The sequence below is a fragment of the Triticum urartu genome, chromosome 2 (genome assembly GCF_003073215.2).
Source record: "Triticum urartu cultivar G1812 chromosome 2, Tu2.1, whole genome shotgun sequence".
In the NCBI taxonomy this organism is placed as follows: Eukaryota; Viridiplantae; Streptophyta; class Magnoliopsida; order Poales; family Poaceae; genus Triticum; species Triticum urartu.
Window position 1 is genome coordinate 559,969,899 of NC_053023.1, and position 22,327 is coordinate 559,992,225.

Here is a 22,327-nt window from a genome sequence, read left to right on the forward strand (position 1 = left end):
CTCTTGTATGTCTCAAATCTAGGCACACATAACAATATGATCACTATTACTCCCTCTGTCCCAAAATAAGTGACTCAACTTTGTACTAAAGCTAGTACAAAGTCGAGTCACTTATTTTGGGACGGAGGGAGTATTTTTCTTTTTTTTGTATAACACAGGTTTCAAATTGAATAGAACCTAAATACATCATCAAATTTGCAAAAAATAAGTTATGGATGTTTTTGCTCAAGCACATCAAGGGAGGCTGAAAAGAAAATGCAAAACATCTTGATTAGGAGCAAGAACTTTTCCCTCTATTCTCTCGTTTTTTTCTCCCTAGAGTTTGAGTTGCGATGCTTGGGAATTTTTTGGATCATTTGTCATCACGGCTCTCAAGTACACACAAGATGGTACAACATGTCCCACCTCAAAGCAGAACTGACAATTAGGTGGTGGTGCCACCGCCTCTGTCACAACTTCGAGGGGTCCACATGTCTGCACATTGTGCCCTTCTTCGTTGCAGTACTTGCAGCGAATAGTTCTTTTTCCAGCTCTTTGCTTCCCTTCTGCCACCGCATTCTTCTCTTCTTGTTTCACCTTCTTCTTTTGCTCATCCTCACACTGTTCTACTAGTGTCTTCTTTCTCTTCTCTCTTTCAGTTGGCTGCCCTTTCTTAGGCACATAACCCGGGTTTTGCAGCACCTCCGAGCTATGAGTTTGTGCCAGGTCATCATGCAATGTCCCCGTTGCGGCAGCGGGTGGTGTTGGGTGTTCACTCTGCTGCGCCGCTTGCTGTTCTGGCAGCACTCCTCTCCTTGCCGCAGTTATGGCAGGCTCAAGAACCTTTATCGGTTCATCCAATATTTTCTAGGCATCACCATTGCAACATGCATTGGAGGCGAGCCATGTTATCCTTCGGCACAAGGAGTTGTATTTTAGCATGTTTGTTGAGGGGTTCCCGAAATCTAGCAATCGCCCAGTTCTACCCATGTTTGTTATTGCTGCTTCAGACCACCTCTCCAACAAGTATCGTTGTGGAATAACTTGCACATTGAGGTTCACCATGACCCTTATTATGTGAGCATAGATCAGGCCATTCATTTCAAAGCAGTGGCCACTACATTGAAACACCCCTTCATCCATCTCCACTTGCATAGAATAGAGCATTAGGTTCTCATAGAAGCTTGATGTAGCTTGAATAGGAGGCCTTGCCCTTGGTACTCAGTGTCCTGGTTGATAATGAAGCCGGTATATGCAATCACCTGTTTTTGAAACTTGCTAAAGATGCTACGTGTGTAGTAACCAGCAGCTTGGTGCTCAATATCGTACCTGCAACATCACAAAAAAAACAAAGGTCACAAATCAGATCACACGGATACTCAACCCATGATAGAGTTTTTTGTGTTTCTTGCTTTGGTATACCGAAAGTCGGCATACCAAGAGTATAGTGGGGGAGCGGTCATTTCAGCAATGAAGCCGACATTCTCCTCGCGATCAAGCACCATTTCTTGGCATATTTCATATTTCTGCACAAACCTCCAAACGAAATCAGTCGGACGAACCAATGTCTTGAAATATGAGTTGAGCCCCTTGGACCTGCGTGTCGTGCTCGTGAACGGGAAGAAATTGTTTTTGAAGTACACTAGAGCCCACATGTGCCTTGTACGCCACATGTTCTTCAAGTTTTTGTTTTCAGCCACTTCAAAATAATGCAACATGTGCTGCCATGTTTCCTCAAATTCCTCGTCGGTTTCCTGTTGATTGTCACAAGTGTAAAACACATCTGCAAATGCCTCATCGCTGCTCGACAGCCTCCCCAACTTAGAACACGCGTTGCTAAACACATGGAACTTGCAACACCTATGACAGATGTTTGGGAACACCTGCTCAATAGTTGTTGCCATTGCTCGGTCCTGATCGGTCATTATGTTGGTTGGATGCTCGTTATCCATTGCAACCATTCACTGCTCAAACACGCACTTAAATGTTTCAATAGTCTCACCAGGCAACAAAGGCACATCCGAGAGCAATGGTTTGAAGGTGGTTGTTGACCCCGACTATAGGAGCAAAAGGCATGTTGTATCTATTGGTGTAGAAGGTTGTATCAAAGAATACATATTCTTTATATTTTGGGTACAATGCCCTTATTCTCACATCAACCCAAATAATGCAGCCACGGAGTTTGTGGCAAGATCTTTTTGCTTCGCAAAAGGAACTATGGATTCTCGGCCTTCCTCCTCTCAAAGTAATGGACTGTCATATCCATGTCTCGGAATGTTATCGCTTGCCGGAGCTTTACATGTTCATTCGAAACATCTCTCCACATACGGGAGTATCTTGGTGTCATGTTCATGGACCCTACCAAGCACACCCATGCAATCTAAAGTTGATAGGTTGACATCATGCAACATCAGTAAGGGTTGGTAATCCTCAACGGGTATCTTGCCGTGCGAGCGGTAGTACCTAACATGCTCCGGTTGTTTCATCAGTGGATGTGTATGCTCCGCAACAAAGCAAGTCACTGTCCATCTCTTCTGCCTAAGCCCAACAATCATATGCACCGCGTCACATCTTGTTCTTATGACATGTTCTTGTTACATCCATTCCAGTGCTAGGCTTCCTGTTGGAGTTGTTTTTTTCCATCGCAATGCTCTATGAGGTGGTACTCATTTTCGCTTTATCGGGCTTTTTAGCATACATACACCTAAAGACCCTTCTTGATCAGTATTGCATCCTCTTTCTCCTAGCCCCTCTTCTGGTTGTACTTTGTAGAAAACTATATGTGTCCCGAACCCCAACTTGAAGGCATAGTCACTATAGAATTTCCGGGCATCCTCAATTGTGTCAAACACCATGCCAACATAGGGCAGCAGCGACTGTGATGAAACATCTTCATCAGCCGAATCATCTTGCATCACATCATCAACATGCAACAAACCATCTGAATCTTCACCACCATCAACAAAAATGTTCCCTTGGACACAACTCTCTTCCCCTTCAATCCCAGCTTCATGCAAATGATGCACATGATTTTTGTAAATAGAGTGTGTAAATAGAGTGTTGTGAAACGGTCATTTTTCATCTACATGGAATCAACAGTTCTTATGTTGTTTAAAAAATACAGGTGCACAGCTTCTGTCATGTTTCAGGGACAATCAAAATATTTTTCTGGTGCACAGATATATTAGACACATATTTTTCACTCACTGTGGCATACACAATCAAAATGGTATCAGAGGCATTTGTCACATGAGTGATTTATTTTGCTTTTTTATCAAATAGGTTGACAAACAACAAGTAGCAATCATCTCATAATGCAACTAAAAAATAGAGGGGATCATGTTTCAGAGACACATGAAACAGATAGGGGGGAGGGGCACATGAAAACAAAATGAATTCTAGCTCCTTGTTTGCACAACACACATAGGGCTTCATGTGTTTTAGAGACACACATGTGTGCATGTTCTAGAGTCGGAAACTCACCCAGCTCCCCTGATGCGATCTGGTCGAAGGAGTTTTAGGAAACACAACCATGGAAGCGGGGAGGGGGGGAGGGGGTGAACCAGGATGAGACTCCAGCTCGCGGCGGAAGCCCCCCATCGGCGGTCGGAGTTGAGAAGGATTGCCGTGATTATTCTCGAAGCAAGGCCCCTATGTGAGGTCGATCTACGCCGGGCCCAATCATCTGTCCGCGATATGGTGCGCCATGACGTTGCAGAGAGGCGCCTGGAAGAACTACTTGTTCCCGCGCGCCGGCGCAACTGGTTTTGCGGAGGTTGGGGGCGGCGCCGCGCTGGGCGCAGCTCGGTTGGGACGGTCGGCAGGGGCTCTGTTTTTAAAACAGAGCTGTTGTTGCGGGAAGTAAAGAGGGGTCAGTTGGGATGCGATTGTTACATCCGACGACTGTTAGCACGCTGATCCAACGAAGGTCCATGCGGCGGATGGTTCTAACATATCTGCCAGCCGACCGCGTAGCGCCGCCCATATCTTTACCTGATAACCATCAGGATAACCTGATTACTGTGTCACAAGCTTGGTATTTCTATTTGTGCAAATTTTGTAGTTATTTCAGTGTTTTGCATGATGCATAAGTTTTTTCACAACAGAAAGAAGTGGATGTACAACTTGATTCTGCTTCATTATTTAGTACCAGTTGACTTTGTAAATCCCAGTTTCTTCAGTATTGTAACTGTCAAATCGTCAAGTTAACCTGATTTTTCTCTTTGGACAGCTTGCAATTTGTAATATTATGATTTTCCTTTTGCAGAAACCACTTCAACTAGCCCAGGATTGTGTCTATTAGTCCTCCAGTATTTGTTGAGATGAGATAACACATTGTATGACAGGTAACAAGCAAGTGAAGCAAGAAGATTTTTTAAATTCCTTGGAAAGTATAACCACCTTAACCCAGGATGCATGATGAAGGATTCAATATGTCAGGACCAACGAGGGAATTGCAGTATGTCAGAACCAATGAGAGAATTGTAGAGCTTCATATTAAGTTTATTTTAGCTGCTTGCCCGCTTCAAGTGTCTAGATTACAGGAAACATGTTTCTTTAAGTGACAAACTTGGATACCAATTTATTCAAACTATTATATTTCTTATAGAAGCAATGCAATATATTCTCTCTCTTGTGCCTATTTGAAATACCGTTGTGGGTCTGTGCTTTGCATCTCATATTGCAAGGATAACACATTGTATGCATACTCTCTCTCTTAACTGTAGCAAGGATGGAGAAGGAAAGAGTGACGAACCTTCTAACATGGATATTGTACATGTATGAGCTACGGGTCACTATTGTTTATCATATGGATTGTAGATGTAGCAACACTGAAATTTATAACATATCCTCAAATCTCTTCATTTTAGCATTTATGATATACTAGAGCCAGCAAAAAATAGAATAAAAAGGTTCATTAGAGAAATATTATAATTGATGACTGAATGTCAATGGCGGTGATTTTATATCTATGTGTGGGAGCTTGATGAAAGATTACATGCAGAGTATAGAAGTGAAAACCATCATTTTTCTATATGAGCTATTACTAGAGGAGATATATATTTCTAGCTAAAGTTAACATTGCTAAAATATTCCACGGGGTGGCAACTCTGGGGCAAGAAGCATACATGTAAGCCTATTCGGAAATGTCTAGAAATGTTGAAGCTTCAGCACCGCGCTCTAGCTTTCGTGGAACTTTCACACCGTTTGGGTTGTGATGGTTAGCTTCTGTTAGTTGAGGGGTTCGTCATGAACATAGCATAGGCCGACGATGGGGAGGTAGTCTATACCAGGGAAGATGGCGGTGTCGGGGTTTCGGAAATGTCTAGAAATGTTGACGCTTCAGTGCCACGCTCCAGCTTCTAGGGAAGGGCCATACCGTTTGGGACGTGATAGTCAGCTTCTGTTGGTTGAGGGGTTCGTCATGAACATAGCATAGGCCGATGATGGGGATGTTGAGGAGGTTATCTATACCGGGGAAGATGGCGATGTTGGGGAGGAGGCCAATGGTGTGGAAGATTGAGACGGGATGGAGGAAGTCGACGGCAGGCAATGGCGGGGCAGCAGATGAATAGAATGAGCTAGAGGGATGGCGGTCGGCCCTGGCGGGCTCGTGAGAAGGGAACAATGGTGATGTCATGGCTAGCGCTTTGACCAGGTTCGTTTCACAACTAAGTGTTACACAACTTGGTGATGGCATTGTCATCGAAAAAATATTAAGCTCTGTGATTTCGACTTCCTACGATCCGCGTAGTTGGCGAAGCATGGAGTTGAAGGACATCCGAACAATACCTAAACTAAAAATCTGCTCCATACCAAATTGAAACAAGACTGATTGATGCGCCTACCCTATCAATGATTGAATAATTTTTGTGTCACCTCATGATACTATCCATGCATTATAATGATTGAATAATATTTTGTTGGTTTTAGTGTCATCTCATGATACTATCCATGCATTCCATCCTCAAGAAGTTATCCATGTAACTTAATCATTGTTTGATTCGTTCAACTGTATTGTCACCCGTGGCAACGCACGGACACGTTTACTAGTAATTTGTAAAAAGAATTTTAAAAGTTGACCCTTCAATGTACAGAAGTATAGATTGGAATGAAAAAACCAGCTGATTTTTTCCGGCTTATTTGCCAGCACCGTCGCTTATCGTTCTTAACTACCACCCGTCCCGTCAAAGAAAAGAAAAAAACACCTCCCGTAATCCCATCTCTCCCCTCGTTTCCCCGTCGCACGCGACCTCAGAGGCGATGCGGCGGTGTTAGGGTTTGTGCCGCCGCCCCGTCCGCTCCCCCTCCGTTGCCGGCCACAGGCAATATCACGCCGCCGCCTGATTTCTTATCTCCCTCGCCCCCCAGCCCCCCACGCACACACCCTCCACGCCTCGTCCGCGACCCCTCGGCGACGGCGGCAGGAGGTCACCTCTGCTTCTTCACGACGACCTCCGGAAGCTGCCCGCCAGCCGGCCCCTCCAGCAACCTCCCATCCGCGCCGGTTCCACCTCTCCCGAGCAAGGTATGGACCCATTACTTCTGATAAATGCCTGAAATCTGCCGAGTCTGTATCAATTTGGTGGCAGATTCGGTTTTCTTTATAGTGTGTAATGATTAATTTGGAATGCAATAGATGGACAAGGCAAATTGGATGTCCTACTAATAAGGTTTTTATATTAGATATACTGTAAAAACAGAGTTTTTTCCTGAGGCATGCAAAAGAAGAGTCAGGGAATAAGATTAGGCCATTAGGATTGTCGGATCAGATCGAAACCAGACATACTGTAAAAAAAGGTTTGTAAGTATAAAATTGAGAGTTTTGCAGGTTCCCACAGTTGCATAAAAAATGTGCAGCTTTGCGTTGCGTTGCTTTAGATAATTGTGTTACTTTTGTGTTGGGGTGGCGTCTGGAGTGGGATAGTTCATGTTTGAACTTATTAGCTTTATAATCTAGTTTAATCCCTTCTGCACAATGTCAGTTAGGTGGTCAAATTTTGCTCTTGTATTGAGTTCTAACATTCAGTAAAGCTACTAACTACTTGTGCTTTGATCGGTAGCTGGGAAAACACCTTGAGAACACAACACACTTGTAAACTGAACTCTCCAGTAGGTTTCACGTTGGGTTACCTACTCAATAACTATGAAGATACCTTTCCTCTACCATTGTCTGCTTGTAACAAGTTTGTCAAAGGATTTGATATTTGGCTTTCATGATCATCAGAAAAATCTGAACCGTGATTATTGCCTTTTGTTACGTCTCGTATTTGGCAGGAGCACACTTTGTGTTGCAGTATTTATTGCTTTTTAAGTTGATTTTACCGATCATGAATTGTAATGAACTTAATATTGGAAATATGGGTTATTTTATTGTACAAAAAATTGATTTATGGGGTGATTAAGGCCCCACTCCATAGCCCTCCAGCTCCCAACTCTGCGGACGGAGCACATGGACTGCCCCGAACGATATAACTCTGTGAGCTGAATTGGTATATCTGGGCTAGGCGTATGCAAATTTCTGGAGCGAGGGATTCCAGGATTCCAGATCTAGCCAAACGATGAGTTGCTCAGAATTACCCGCAAATACCACTGGACTCAGCTGACCCGGATGGAAAAAATCGCCTCGACCCATCTCCTCTTGCACATAGCGACCTAAGCCTAGCGCTGACACACCGCCATCGCCGCCAGCATCTCCTGCCAATGCCCTGAGCCCCTGACGCAAGCCAAGTTTTGGTGCCTTCACGTGGTCCTCCTGGCCCTGACTCATCGCTGTAATTAAGAAACCCCTTCCGTTCGTTATATTCCACATGTCACAAATTTGTTTGAATTACTGGGCTTCCATGAAGGACAGGACAAGCAGTTAATCGAAGCTGTATGGATTCATTGTTATTATATAGCACCCATCCTTTGCACGTATTGGGAATATAGTTTGATGCCTTTAGCTCCTCGCAACTTACTGTATGTTAAATTTCAAAATATGTATGCAGTTTGCTACGTGCATAGCTGCACCTTCCATCCCGTTTATGTATGCTTATATGGTACTAAGTTTGCAATGGTGACATTATATCTCTCTCTTTGCCAGGTTTTTTTGTAAGAAAAGAAGAAAATCATAGATGGATATCATGCAGACTAGTGATTCTTCACATCATGGAATTGTAGAGAACAGCCCTTATACAACTCCCTATGATAGACGTGTGGAAGGTGATCAACTTGGTGCTTCGTGGTATTTTAGTAGAAAAGAAATAGAAGAGAATTCCCTTTCAAGGAGAGATGGTATTGATTTAAAGAAGGAGTCTTACCTTCGCAAGTCATACTGCACTTTCCTTCAGGATTTCGGGATGAGGCTTAAAGTGTAAGAATATATTGTACCATGGGTATTTTATTGTTACATCTTTTACTGAGTAATATACCTGATGTTTTAGCAGTATTATTTGAATCTTGAAAGTTCTTTTCAAGTTTCTGCAGATAACTGGATGTTTTCCTATAGCTTAATTTCATTCAAGCAGTTTTTGTTTCTTTCTCATTTCCCGTTAAGAATATCTGAGATACTTTATGATTGGTGTTACCCTCATTTTATTTTCAAAACCTGAGGAAAGTACACTGCGCACTTAAAGCATAAATGATTGCATTTTTTATGACAGTTCTTGTATGTACTGTGCATGATTATGTTCTATAACCTTTATGGACAGATTGTCAGGGCCTGTTTAGTTGGAAGCCAAACCCTGACACACTTTGCCTGTTTGACCTAGTTAGGCAAGTGTCTGACATGCTCAGACACTCTTAGGCTGCGAATCAACATACATTTAATGATAATATTTGATGGGAGGAATAGCTAAAGCATACACTGTGAGGTATGTTTGTTAAAAACATAAGATGTTAGGGATGCAGATGTTATTCAGAAGATCACACAAGCATCACCTCTGGTGATCGAGGGAACATGACGCATAGGTTTAAAATAAACATAGTGTCCTTACATGATAGGTTGCCAAGCATGCTGAGTGCTCAAGTGCTAGTTTAATCATTTCCCCATCCAGAAAAACTTGTCTGCTTTTTCCTGGCATTTTACTTGACTATATGGACTAAATGTTTTTATTTAATCATGCGATATATGTACTATGTTAGATATTTGATAATTATCTGATCGTTGACCTGTCCAGTTTTTCTTCTGCCTAAGCATTTTTGAGCATTTATGTGCACTCCATGCTTGTTAGCTTTGTATCTTAACTTTATTTCTGTGACAACATTCAGAGATAATTTAGCACTATTTGATGTGAATAATTTGATGGTAAAGCTCTCAATTATCAAGCCATGTTTAATTTGTTCAGCTGAGATATTTGCTAGCACATGCTTGTTAATATGATATTTATGTTTGAAAGTTGCTAGATATGCCTGTGATGACACTACTATTCAGGTTTTACCTTTAAAAATGTCTTCTTCATCAGCACATGGCATTTTAGGAATAAGTTATTAACATATTGTTACTCAGTTTTTCCCTTAAAAAAGGGTTGATGTTTTCTTCATCAGCACACGGCATTTTAAGGAATAAGTTCTTAACATATAGTCCCTTTATATTCTTTGATTTTTTTACTATAGAGAATTCGTAACATATTGGCCCTTACCCCAGTGTTATGTTCATTGATTTGTTACATTTAGCCCACTTGTTTTTATCGGGCATGGAACAATGGCTGATGACATCCTTGTCTAGGTAGAACAGTAAATATTCAACCGTATTTAGTGTTTTATAGCCCTTTATGTGCCCTTAGAACATTTGCTCCATGAATGTTTATGAAGCAGTAAAGACCCCGTTGTATTACTGCATGAATTGTGCTCTCTTGGGTTGGTTGATAGTTGTTTATGGTATTTTCTTTCCTTATTGATGAATTACTTCATTATGTAGGCCCCAAGTAACAATTGCTACAGCTATAGTATTTTGTCATCGTTTTTTCCTTCGTCAATCTCATGCCAAAAATGACAGACAGGTAAGCCTTGCTGAAATTTTTATGAGCTTATATGTCTGTTATCAAACAACATATTTTCTACTTTATCTGTAAATCGTTTTCTATGCATGGTAGGCAGTATACTAACATGTATTCAAACATTGATGCTCGCCACCCATATTGTGAAAGAGAAGAATAAATGATTTGTTGTCGCCTTAGAACATGTATCTTATTGGATTCCATGATATGGTAAATTTTGTTTGGCTCTGTAGGAAAGACATGCAGGCTAACACTATAGTGCATCTTTGATTCAAATGATTTCTTAATGAATTTTAGACGATTCTAATCCTTAGGATTGTGTCTACATGGGTCGTTTGATTTGTAGGATTGCAATCTACATAAATTCTCCCTTGATCCATTTGCATTAGATTTCGAAGGAAAATTTACATCTACTCCAACCTCTTGTTAAGAATCCTACGCTTTTGGGGTATTGAAGAAGACATGATACTCTATTGCTGTGTTTTTCTTATTCCTTTGCTTTAGAAATCCTGTGAATCAAAGCGGTCCTAAGTATTTTTTTTCTTGGATAGCGTACAATATAGAGCATGCTGCTTGCAATATGTTATTTTTTAGGGGTGGTATTTTTCTTATACTCAACTTCATGTTGCAAATTGTCGTCAATGTAAGTTCATTATAATCTGCAGACAATAGCCACAGTTTGCATGTTCTTGGCGGGTAAAGTTGAAGAAACACCTAGACCCCTGAAGGATGTCGTACTCATCTCTTATGAGATCATCCACAAAAAGGATCCTGCTGCAGTCGCCCGAATTAAGCAGAAGGTGAGATTATTTTTGTGAGCATTTTCTTGATAGCACACATGATCTTTTTTATACTTGTTCTCCCTCACAACATAAAGCTGCAACTCTTCTATAGCTGGTGCATTTTTATTTCCTGAGTACTGTGACAAGAACGGTTTGTGTTGTTGTGTGTAGGAAGTGTATGAACAACAGAAGGAACTTCTTTTGATCGGGGAGCGCCTTGTGCTTGTAACACTTGGTTTTGACATGAATGTGCACCACCCTTACAAGCCTTTGGTTGAAGCAATAAAAAAATTCAAGGTTGCTCAAAATGCACTTGCTCAAGTTGCCTGGAATTTTGTCAATGATGGGTATGCTGAAATTACCCTTATCCTTACAAAAATAGTAATCCCCCATTATGCCTATTTACTATACCTTAAAAGGGGTGTACAGGCTACGCACTTCGCTTTGCCTGCAATTTAAGCCCCATCATATTGCTGCCGGCGCAATCTTCCTTGCTGCAAAGTTCCTCAAAGTCAAGCTTCCAGCAGACGGGGAAAAGGTCTGGTGGCAAGAGTTTGATGTAACTCCACGTCAGTTGGAAGGTTGGTCCCTAGATACATAGTCAGTATTGCATATTTGCACAATTTTACTATGCATTATTGTAAGGATAGTAGTTTAAATGCCTTTGAAAGCAAGCAGCAATTGTTCCCATGCTTTAGGCGCTTATGAGATTGGATGGCCAAAATTTCATCACCATCTTAATCTTAGTTCAGCAATGATACTGGAACTAGGTTGGTTAGGTCAGAGACACAAGGTGTTTCGTGAGGTGCACAGAGTACTCCCTCCTTTTCATAATTCGAGCAAGCTTGTCTTAGTTTTTTTTACTTCCTTTTCACATTACAGCGCGTATTAGGAAATCGAGGCGCAGCAAGCCAATGCACGCAAGATTATATTGTGCCCTAGTTATTGAACATCTAAGTAACTCAATCAAACATAAAAAGAAAACAACAGCAACAACAACAACAAAGCCTTAGATGTGCAATACTTACACGTATCACACGAATCTCCACGTAAGATCAACGGGATAGGACTTAGATGTGCAATACTTATGGTACATCTAGATGTGCTTTGGCAAAACTGATATACATATCACAAGAGGTTCCATGAGCAAATACATTAAGCCTAATAAACAACCCCCCTTAACTCCTTGGTATGCGAGTTGTTGACTTGTTGTTAAGATGTGCTCCTTTTCTAAACGGAGTATTATTGTTCTGGGATACGAATGCACAAGGGAATGCCATGACACGAACATATTGTTATGAACTTGTATTTGGTAGCCTTATTTATGGGACTTGAGGTATTTTTGTTGGTGTTGAGTGTTGACTTGGAGGACAACTTTTCTGGTAGCCCTTGCCTGTTGTCATTTCTGTTATACAGAAAATTTGCTTAGTAGCATCACAATGAGGTATAGTTTGGAAATTATCATCTAACATGTGGATGGCATGTGGGACCTGGGACCACACTAAGCAGCAGACTGTATTTTTCAGCTTGGTGATTTTGCAACGGTACTGAGCAGTATTGCCCGTTATTATATATATCTATTTTTATAGAGCTGATGCTCCTTTTACTCCATTTCTGTCATGGTGATGGTTTTTATGCTCTTTGTTGTGAAGTAAGATGCATACCAAAGAACCATTCTTATATTTTTTGTGACATTTGTTTTCAGAGGTTAGCAACCAAATGTTGGAGCTCTACGAGCAGAACCGTGTTGGACCACCACCTTCACAAGGGAATGACACCGAAGGCAGCTCTGCAAGTGTGGTTAATCAGCGTGCTCCTGTGAAATCTGAGGAGCCTCCTGCCCATGAAACTCATCAAGCACCTAGACAGTCGAGCGTACCAGGCCGTCATGGGCATGACCACCCTCAGCCTGAAAAGCAGAACTCAAACCAGAGGATACCCAAGAGTGAAGCAAGGGATGGCACTACCAACAGCAATGAAGGCACAAATATGTCCTCATCAATGATGGATGCGATGAAAAAGATAGATAAGGATAAGGTGAAAGCTGCGCTGGAGAAACGGAGGAAGTCGAAAGGCGATGCTGGTAGGAAAGTGGACGTCATGGATGATGATGACCTGATTGAGAGGGAGCTGGAACATGGCGTGGAGTTGGCTGCCGAGGACGAGAAAAAACACGACAGAAGGCAGGGCTGGCCCCACCCCGCGCACCGGGAGGATCACCAGAACACGGCTCGCAAGGCGGAGAACACCGAAGAGGGCGAGCTGTCCCTGGATGGCCAGGAATACCGCTCTCCTGGCCCCGACAACCGGAAGAGGAAGGACGCGCACGAGCACAGGAGCAATGACCGCAGCGCCGAGAGAGACATCAAGAGGCCGAGGCCATGAGATGAAGTATTCATTGTGGGGGGTGATCAGCGGTGACGGACTGAGAACTGGTGTTTTGAGCGCCAGTGCGTGATACCTAGTTTTTGCATCGCGGGAACATACAGGTGCTTGTTTGCCTATGTTGGGAGATTTGAAATGTACTGTACTGTAACTTGAAAAGATGAGGAGTATGTACATGTTCAGGTTATGGAACATTCGGCAGCAGTTTGGTGTTGAGGAACGATAGGGAAGAGGCTGCATGGCCTGCACCCGAAGGCTATATAAATAACTTTTTAAATACATGGATTCGAAGCAAATTTGGATTGGGACATTTATATGGATTTGAAACAAATTTGATTGGCACATTTCTATGCTGGTGCTGTGATCTGATGCTCCGTATTTTGGGTGTGCCATTGGTACTGTCAACCATCGTCAGTTCATTGGTGTGAGAAGCAAGTAATAAACGAGTAACCATTCCGCAAAAATATACTTCCTCTGTTTCAAAATAGATGACCCAACTTTGTACTAAAGTTAGTATAAAATTGAGTCATCTATTTCAACTTTGTACTAAAGTTAGTACAAAATTGAGTCATCTATTTTAGAACGGAGGGAGTAAAAATTAAACGAGTAACCAAGCTATCGATTTGTTTCGGTACATTTTCATAACAACTCGACAGCCATAGGCGCAATACACACAAAAATTGCCGCCTGAGCAACGAGCCATTCTTCGCGGGCGCATCAGGCGTGACGCACCCGCCGTCTCCGTACTACGAGCGCTCAGTCCAGACCGACTGGACGGAGCCAGCCGCCCAGGCCCCGGCGCCCCGCACGAACGCGACGGCCGCCTCGCACTCGGCGATCACCAGCTTGTCGGCCCCGGGCCTCGTGATCGGCGGGAAGAAGAGCCAGAAGGCCGTCACGAGCACGAACGCCAGCGTCAGCGGGGTGGCCACCAGCCGCGGCGGGCGCCACCACGCGTCGTGCCTCGCCCACCACGCCTCCGCCACCGCGCACGCGCCGTGCAGCGTGAAGAAGGCCGTCGCCTCCCCGGTGGGCGGCCGCAGCGTGATGTAGTAGAACATGAGCTCGTGCGCCAGCCCGGACACCAGGAACGTCGCCAGCACCCCCGCGGCGGTGCCCAGGCGCGCGCGCACGGGGCGGTGCACGCACGGCCGGAGCACGGCGGGGACAGAGAGGTTCCAGCGCCGGCCCCAGAAGTCCCGCAGCGACGCCGACAGGTACGGCCGGTCGAACTGCGGCTCCAGATCCATGCCCAGCAGCGCGCGCGCCGCCGCGGCCGCCGACGCCAGGACCAGCTCCAGGGCCAGGTACACGTGGAACGCGTAGAGGGTGAGCAGGACGTACTGGTTCATCGCCTCCTGGTACCGGTACAGCGACACGATGACGGCGAGCAGCGCGGCCATGACGGCGGAGGAGGCGAGGTCCAGGCCCGACGACGTGCCTTGAGCCTTGTCGGGCCCGTCGCCGTGGAGCCTGACCGGGCCGGAGGCGACGGCGACGAATGCGGGGAACGGGAGGGACGGGTGGAGGGGCCCCTTGCCGGCGGCGAGGCGGAGGAGCTTGAACTCGGCGAGCCAGGCGAGGAAGAACCCAGAGATGGCGCGCGGGTGGATGGCGCTGAAGGCGAAGGGGAGGAACGGGAGGACGGCGAGCACCGGGAGGAACGCGGCGAGGCGGGGCAGGCCCGGGCGGAGGCGCCCGGCCGCGAAACGGACGTAGCACATGGCCGCGGTCACCGTGGCCGAGACCGCCGCCAGGCTGCGCAGGTCGCCGCCGGACATTCTTGATCGTCGTCGGCCCAGATGCGACGGCCACCGGAGGTTACCCGCGCTGCCTTCTGGTAGAGGTTTACAAGATCCAGGAGCGCGCGAGAGATCGGGAATTTCGTGGTGGTCTTCTTCGAGTCAACGGTGTAAGCTCAGTTGGGAGATGGAAGCACGATAATTGGCTCATTTTTATTTTCTTCTTTTGGCTGCCCCGCCGCTGTCATCATTTTTTTTTGAGGTGACGCTGTCATCATTTTATAATGTTGCGGTGTCGCCAGAACCAAACGTCCAAAGGGAAACATGCTAGTGGTAATATGCTAGCCCACCCAACAGCCCAAGTGGATTGAAACAAGAATGGGGCATGGCCAACGTCGTGATTGAAGCAGATGGTTGAGGCGATCAACAACTCCTCCTGGAGCCATTATCCCTCAATGGAGTTTTCTTGAGAGAGAGAGAGATTAAAGCTTTGTTTTGAATAGTTTGGATTGCTCACCACATGTGTCATGTGGTGAGAGATCAAAGCTTTAGCCCTTTTGAATGAATGGAATGAGGATTTCTAGTTAAGGTAAAAACACAGCGCAAGTGCATCTCATTGCCAGGGCCCCACGGGTTGTACGGTGAATTGCTGATTCGCCCCCAAATTCAAACGCCCATACAGAGGAGTGAAGCCTGAACGCTAGCTAGTGATTATGTCCGCTTGCAGAACTTGTACACGGCAAACACCAAAATAAACATAGATCATCGAGCAAACAAAGCGCCAAGTTCACCTTTACACGCTGCACGCATGGGTTTATTTATTACTACAACACCAAACAGTCAGTCAGGCAGATGGTGTGTCCTTTATGATGCTAATGGCGATGCTTAGCTAGCTGCAATGGCGGGCGGAGACTGGGGCAGTGCTCCTTGACCTTGAGGCTCAGCCGTAGCAGCGGATGGGATCGGAGCAGCGCTTCTTGGCGGACTGGCCGCCCTTCTCCAGGTACTGCTGGTGGTAGTCCTCGGCGGGGTAGAACCTCCTCGCCGGGAGGACCTCCGTCACGATCTTCTCCTTCCACTCCCGCTGCTTCTCCGCCAGCGACTCCCTGGCCTGCCGCTCCTGCTCCGCCGTGTAGTAGTAGATGCCCGACCGGTACTGCGTCCCGACGTCGTTGCCCTGGCGTGCAACGAGAGAAATTAGCTTGTAAACGAGGCCAAATGCTGCCAATATGTACTAAAACCATAGCAAACGGGGAGGACGCCGCGGTGTGAGTCTAGTTATAAGTGACAACACCTTACTTACAGTATGTCGTGATCGCGGTACCTGCATACATTTTGAAGATGGACTCGACTTTCAGATACTGAAGAATTCTGTAGCTACTATCTCAGATCAACAACTTGAGGGAGCTCTCAGAAATTGCCCATAGCGTGCGTACAGTTTATGAAAGGAGACAGTAATGTGGACAGTGCACCGGAAATCTCAGCGAGGGCTACGGATCGATCACATTAGAAAGTGTATAATGAAGTGCGTAGCGAATTTTCCTATCGCAGAGGCAATACAATGATCCACAAGAATCCCCCTTTTGATATTGAAATCGTCTACTTTATCTTAAATGGGGAGGAGAGAGAATATTCGCACCCCCGTATTAACAAGCCAGATAACTACAGGTACCAAACCAATCACTGAGACTAAGTCAGCCCCCCAAACCCGTGCCAGGTTCATCGAACCTTGCAACGCCGGCGACGAGATCGGCTCGGAAAGCCCCCAACGGCCGCCGCCGGCCTGGCCGGCATGCTACGCACTCCAACTTACGGCGAGAGCAGCGGCAGAGGCATCGCATCACGTACCTGTTTGTTGAGCGTGGTGGGGTTGTGCTTGGCCCAGAAGACGTCGAGGAGCACGGCGTAGGGGCACTCCTTGGGGTCGTAGTGCACGCGCACCACCTCGGAGTGGCCGGTGCCGCCGCCGCAGACGTCGCGGTAGGTCGGCCCGTCCAAGTGCCCCTGCGAGTAGCCCACCTCCGTGCGCGCCACGCCGGGGAGCCGCTGGTACGCCAGCTCCACGCTCCAGAAGCAGCCCGCCCCGAACTGCGCCAGCTCCAGCCCCTCGCCGGCCGCCGCGTCGGCGTCCGGGCCCGCCGCGCCGGTGCTCGACATCCTGTTGCCCGTGGTGGAGGGTGGACTTTTCAAGGATCGGCTGATCTGTTGTTAGAGGAGACGGGCGCGCGGTGATCGATCGGGTCTGGAACTCTGGATGTCCAGGTTTTGTAATAAGGCCTGTCGAATTGAATTTTGTTTTCAGGAGAGGGATTATCAGGGGGCGGTGAGACGTGGGCGTGTGGCCACTTGCGCCGTGCGAAATGAACGGTGCGAATCCGTGGTTCAATGCAGTCCACGATTCCCACCGCATTGTTCACACATTTAAATGGCTTGGCTTCGTAATTTCAGGTCAATTCAGTACTCCCTCCGTTTTTTAGTCTATATATAAGGTTTGGTCAAGCTTTGTAGAGTTTGACTAATTTTATATTAAAAAATAAAGAAAAGTATGTTTTTTGTCCCTCAATTTCCCACAAAATATAGACTTGATCTTTCAAGATTTTTTGGTATACATTTGGTCACTCAAGTCTCAAAACCGGATAAGTTTGGTCCTAAACCAGATTTTGAGCACGTTGACCGGTTTTGACCGCCACAAAACCGCATGGTGAACAGTAAATTAAAAAAAAACATTCAAAAAAATCTGAAATTGTTTGGGGTCGAATATGCTTACATGCGCAAGATGCGAACAAAATTTTGTGCTCTTTTGGCTCTCGAGGAGCTCGTGGGAAAAACAAAAAATATATGCCTGATGAATAGTAATTCAAAAAAAATCAAAAAAGAATTCAGAAACTTTTTGAGCTCCTCGAGTGTCAAAAGAGCACGAAAAGTTGGTCGCACCTTGCGCATGTAAGCATATTGGATCCCAAAAAATTTCAGATTTTTTTGTAGTTTTTTTTAATTTACTGTTCATCGGACAGTTTTGTGGCTGTCAAACCCAGTCAACGTGCTCAAAATCTGGTTTAGGACCAAACTTATCCGGTTTTGAGACTTGAGGGACCAAATTTATACCCAAAAATCTTAAGAGATTAAGTCTATACTTTGTGGGAACTTGAGGGACCAAAAACATACTTTTTTTAAAAAAATATAAACATTCACAAGATGAAATCAATATTATCAGATGCACCATGAGATATATATTCATACTATATAGTTTTAGTATTGTAGATGTTCATATTTTTTTTTACAAATTTAGTCAAACTTTGTCCAGTTTGACTTTGACCAGATTTTACATGCGGAGTAAAAAAAACGGAAGAAGTACTAAGGTTTACATGGTCGTGAACATGTATACAGCTGCAGCTCGACTGGAATGAAGATAAGGAGGAGAAACTCCAATTGAATGAGAAATGCTGCTACATCATTTTAGGGATTCCATGTGGTAAATCGCGTCCCTTATCATTTTAGGGATTAAAATTTCATTTGCTAGGAGAAGTGCCGATGAAGCTGTTCATACATGTGGGAGGGCGGCACTAGACCTATGGACTCACATCCCATGTTCTTTACGTAATCCCTAATTATTTGATTCCTTCTATGCAATGCAATTGGACATGTATCTGCCTAATAATCAGTAAAAGGACCCCAATATGCATCAAACATCAAATTTGAAGGGGCCCTTGAGAGAATGAAAACGTTTACTACACAAATACCCCCAGCCCCCGAGCGCGGTCCGCAAACCCTATTCGGCGTCTTCAGCGCCATTACTTCAGCTTTCGCAAATGGATGCACACACCCCTCGGCAGGGACATACCCCATTTACCCTTTTGCATGTAACTGTAAAAAACGCAAACGGGGCAACCCCCCTCTCTTCCATGCTGGGCTGGCCCGTTTATCCCTTTTCTGTTTAAACTGCAAAAAATTGTGCGCAGGTGTGATTCAAACCAGCGGTCTCCTCATTTAGTGTTAGCTACTGTGGCCACTACACACTCTTCTGATGTGATTTGTTACATCCTTTTCCCTCTTTTCTTCTTTCTATTTTTTCTTGTTTCTTTTTTCAAAATGGGTGAACATTTTTTTAACAAAATCAATAAACTTTTTCATACCATGATTTGTTTTTTCAAAATCTGGTGAACTCTATACAAATTTGTGAACTTTTTTTGAAAATCTGAGATTTTTTTTTCAAAATCAATGAACCTTTTTCAAATTAAAATAGTTTTTCAACAAAAATCGATAAACCAAATCCGTGAACCTTCTTACAAAATCCAATGAACTTTTTTCAAATTTGTGGACTTTTTCTATCAAAAATGATGACCTTTTGTCATATTTATGTTTTTTAAAATATCTGGTGAACTTTTTTCAAATTCATGAACTTCTTTTTTAAATTGATGAATATTTTTATATTTTGTGAACCTTTTTTTAAAATCCATGAACTTTTTTAAAATTTGTGAATTCCTTTTCGAAATTAAGTTTCCTATTTTCAAATAATTTACACTGGGACTGAAACAAGACTCAAATATCACTATTTTCGGATAGAAAACATCAAATTAATCGCCGTGTTGTGGTTATTGCGTCAAGTCCATCGACGTTGGCATGCAGGTTTTAATCCCACGCCTCACGGAATAATAACGGTGAATATATTTCTTTCCGTTTGTTTTTGAGCATGTTGTTGGCTGCTAGCGATGCTGGGTCGGCCCACTACCGCTCGCCTTCGAGCGCCAACTAGCCTAAGCGGCGCCGAGGGCGCCAAAGAGGAGGTCTCAACGCGAAATGACCGGGTTGCATACGAGCCAATCTGCACCCTTCTCTACTGGTCCTTTTTTGTCTTCGGCCTAGCCCAACTATAAGCTTACTTATGGCCCTTGCCAGCTATAAGTTGCCCTTAATAAAACAAAAATTTTAACTCAAAAAACATAAAAGTTACCATCAGAAAAAGGGAAGAGAAAATATGTGCACAATTCATGAAGCACAAAATAACAAAAAAGCATGAAAAAGTACATCACTTAAACAATAAACAAAGATTTTTCATCCTTTTTTGGGAATATAAAATTGCCATGATGTAAAATATATGAAAATTGCCATGTTCCACATGCTAAACCCACCACACAAAAGAAGAACCTGCATGGCATTGCCACTGCGCACTACAATAGAAAATACCTAGATGGACAATTTGAATGGTAAATTTTTTAAAAAAAGTATAAACATACAGGAAATTGCAACGGTCCAATAAAATAACATTGGAAACTGGAATTTGGCCATAGTCCATTGCAAATGGTAAGGGAAAAATTATGTAAAAAACATGATAAATTTTGGGAAATGGTTGTGCTGGTCTCATGGCAAATCTAGAGAAATTATGTTTTGTAAAAAAGGCATGGCAAATTTGCATGGTCCAATATGAAAAAAAGAAATTACCTACATGCAAAATATCTACAAATGTAAATTAAGTTGTCATGGCAATTTAATTTAAGTTACCATGGCAAACAATCAACATCTAGTTGCCAACCCCCTTACGATGTTCCTTGATAAACAAAACTTAAATTAAGTGAGAAACACAAAAATTGCCAGCACTGAGAAAAGCCATATTAAGACTGATAGATTTACTACCACTTGAAATGAGTGGTTAGCTATTTCAAAAACAATCAACAAAAAAAGAAATGGTAGATTTACCATGATGTAATGCAATATTTTGCCATGCTGATTATATAAAAAATTCCATGTAAAAACTACTAGATTCATCATGATGAGAAAAAAAATAGATGACATGCCAAAAAAATTGCCAAGCTATGGATAATGAAACTACCATGATGTAAATAGTACAATTGCCATGAAAAGAATGCATACATTTTGTACGGGGCGAAGAAAAAATGCCAACTGAAACAAAAAAATAGAATGACAAAACTTATACTACATGATGGAAACTGTCCGGATGTAAAATGACAATTAAGTATGATGATAATGTTGCCATGTAAAAAATATCTTGGTTAAAAAGTACTCAAAAAGATAAAATCATAGCAACTTAAATTCCAAAAAAAATCATGGCAAAATTGATAAATGTGTTGGTGACAATTGCCATGGCAAAAAATGTAAAAACTGATAAAATCATGAGAAAGGTTTTAAGATTTTTGCCATGGTAAAAGTTGCAAGTTGTTTTGACATGCCAAAAGTTGACATGCTATATCTAATAAAATTGGCATGCCATGAATAGTAAATACCACCATGGCAAATGTAGTGTATATTATTAGTTTTTGTGGCAATTAATTTTCTGTTAGCTATGTTTATCATGAAAATCCTTCCCACACCCCTCATGCTTTTGAAAAGTGCCCATTTTACTTGGGTGCTACCTCAAATGGCAACTTTAAGAGAAAAATGTTATGCAAGTCATGAAATTTTTGGGAAAATGTGAAGTGTTCACATGGAAAATTAAGAAGGAAAAAGTTTTCTCCAAAACCTTATGAAATTGAAGTCAGTAGATATTTATTTCTATGCCAAAACTAGGTTTTAAATTCCGTTTTGTACGATGACTATTATTCAAACAAGTTGCCATGACAAAAATAAAGCTACCATGGTATAATTAATAAAATGCCATGATGTTAATAATGAAAGTCCATGCTACCTACAATGAAACCATTGTTGTCTGAATAATAAAGCCATGGTGTAAACAATAAAATTCCCATGCTACCTACAATAAAACTAGCATGATCTGGTCATTAAATTCTCCATGGTTTAATTAATAAAAATGCCATTATGTTTAACTAATAAAATTACTATACTGTAAATTATGAATTTGCCATGTGAATTGTCACATCTAGAATTGCCATGAGACAAGTTTCAATCCAGAAATGTCACAAATAGAATTGCCATGTGCAATGAGACAAAAACATGAAAAACAATTGTTTTAGTTGATTTAAACTTGACAACATCTATAATTTGCCACGTGACTCTTACAAAACAATTTCAAAAATTGTCATGTCTTATACACCAAAAAAGCAAAAAAAATCCATTTGAAACATGTTTTATCTGGCAGATGGACATTACGAAATTGTATAAATTTTCGATGTGACAATTTATAAAATTACGAGTGCCATATATTGCTTATAGCGAGCAATATTTTGTAGCTCGCTAACAGTGATCGCTGAGCGAGTTGGCGCATTAATGAAGAGGATGCGCCCTGAGCGAGCGTTTTTCAAAAGGTTCTTGTGAGCATCCAATCAGGTTTTGGGAAGCTTCTAGGCTGGTTGTTTTGAGAATCTTCCAAGACATTCGTTTTCTTATTATCACAACCAGATTTTTTGGTTTATTGATCAGTTTTTTCATACATCATTTTCTTCTGTTAATTCATAATTTTTAAACTTTTGTGTTTCGATTTGCGAATATTTTATAATTCAAGAACATTTTTCATATTCGTGGGCAATTTTAAACTACTAAATTTTAT

The 22,327-nt window shown here is 43.0% G+C and overlaps 3 protein-coding genes across 3 annotated transcripts; 1 reads left to right on the plus strand and 2 right to left on the minus strand.

Moving 5' to 3' along the window:
- The first annotated feature begins 6,165 nt into the window (after window positions 1-6,165).
- Window positions 6,166-13,470, plus strand: LOC125538741 (cyclin-T1-3). Its single transcript, XM_048702017.1, has 7 exons — window positions 6,166-6,508; window positions 8,066-8,335; window positions 9,881-9,962; window positions 10,625-10,759; window positions 10,913-11,088; window positions 11,171-11,322; window positions 12,447-13,470. The coding sequence occupies exons 2-7, from the start codon at window positions 8,097-8,099 to the stop codon at window positions 13,124-13,126; spliced, it is 1,464 nt and encodes a 487-aa protein (XP_048557974.1). The 5' UTR covers window positions 6,166-6,508; window positions 8,066-8,096; the 3' UTR covers window positions 13,127-13,470.
- A 254-nt stretch (window positions 13,471-13,724) lies between these two features.
- LOC125538742 (probable long-chain-alcohol O-fatty-acyltransferase 5) lies at window positions 13,725-15,292 on the minus strand. Its single transcript, XM_048702018.1, has one exon. It carries the CDS (start codon window positions 14,905-14,907, stop codon window positions 13,873-13,875), a length of 1,035 nt encoding a protein of 344 aa, XP_048557975.1. The 5' UTR covers window positions 14,908-15,292; the 3' UTR covers window positions 13,725-13,872.
- Window positions 15,293-15,620: 328 nt separating this feature from the next.
- On the minus strand, window positions 15,621-17,106 carry LOC125538743 (peptide methionine sulfoxide reductase A2-1; the record flags this gene model as incomplete). The annotated part of the gene is given in 2 exon segments (XM_048702020.1): window positions 15,621-16,045; window positions 16,717-17,106. Coding segments are annotated over 2 exon segments (546 nt in total). The 3' UTR covers window positions 15,621-15,808.
- Window positions 17,107-22,327: the final 5,221 nt, after the last annotated feature.

What these genes read in the sequence shown, in the direction of transcription:
- LOC125538741 (XM_048702017.1), top strand. Translation starts at nt 8,097, where the DNA reads ATGGATATCATGCAGACTAGTGATTCTTCACATCATGGAATTGTAGAG. An exon ending in TCGCCCGAATTAAGCAGAAG is followed by an intron (nt 10,760 to 10,912) that starts GTGAGATTATTT and finishes TGTTGTGTGTAG; the next exon opens with GAAGTGTATGAACAACAGAA. An exon ending in AACTCCACGTCAGTTGGAAG is followed by an intron (nt 11,323 to 12,446) that starts GTTGGTCCCTAG and finishes ATTTGTTTTCAG; the next exon opens with AGGTTAGCAACCAAATGTTG.
- LOC125538742 (XM_048702018.1), bottom strand. Translation starts at nt 14,907, where the DNA reads ATGTCCGGCGGCGACCTGCGCAGCCTGGCGGCGGTCTCGGCCACGGTG.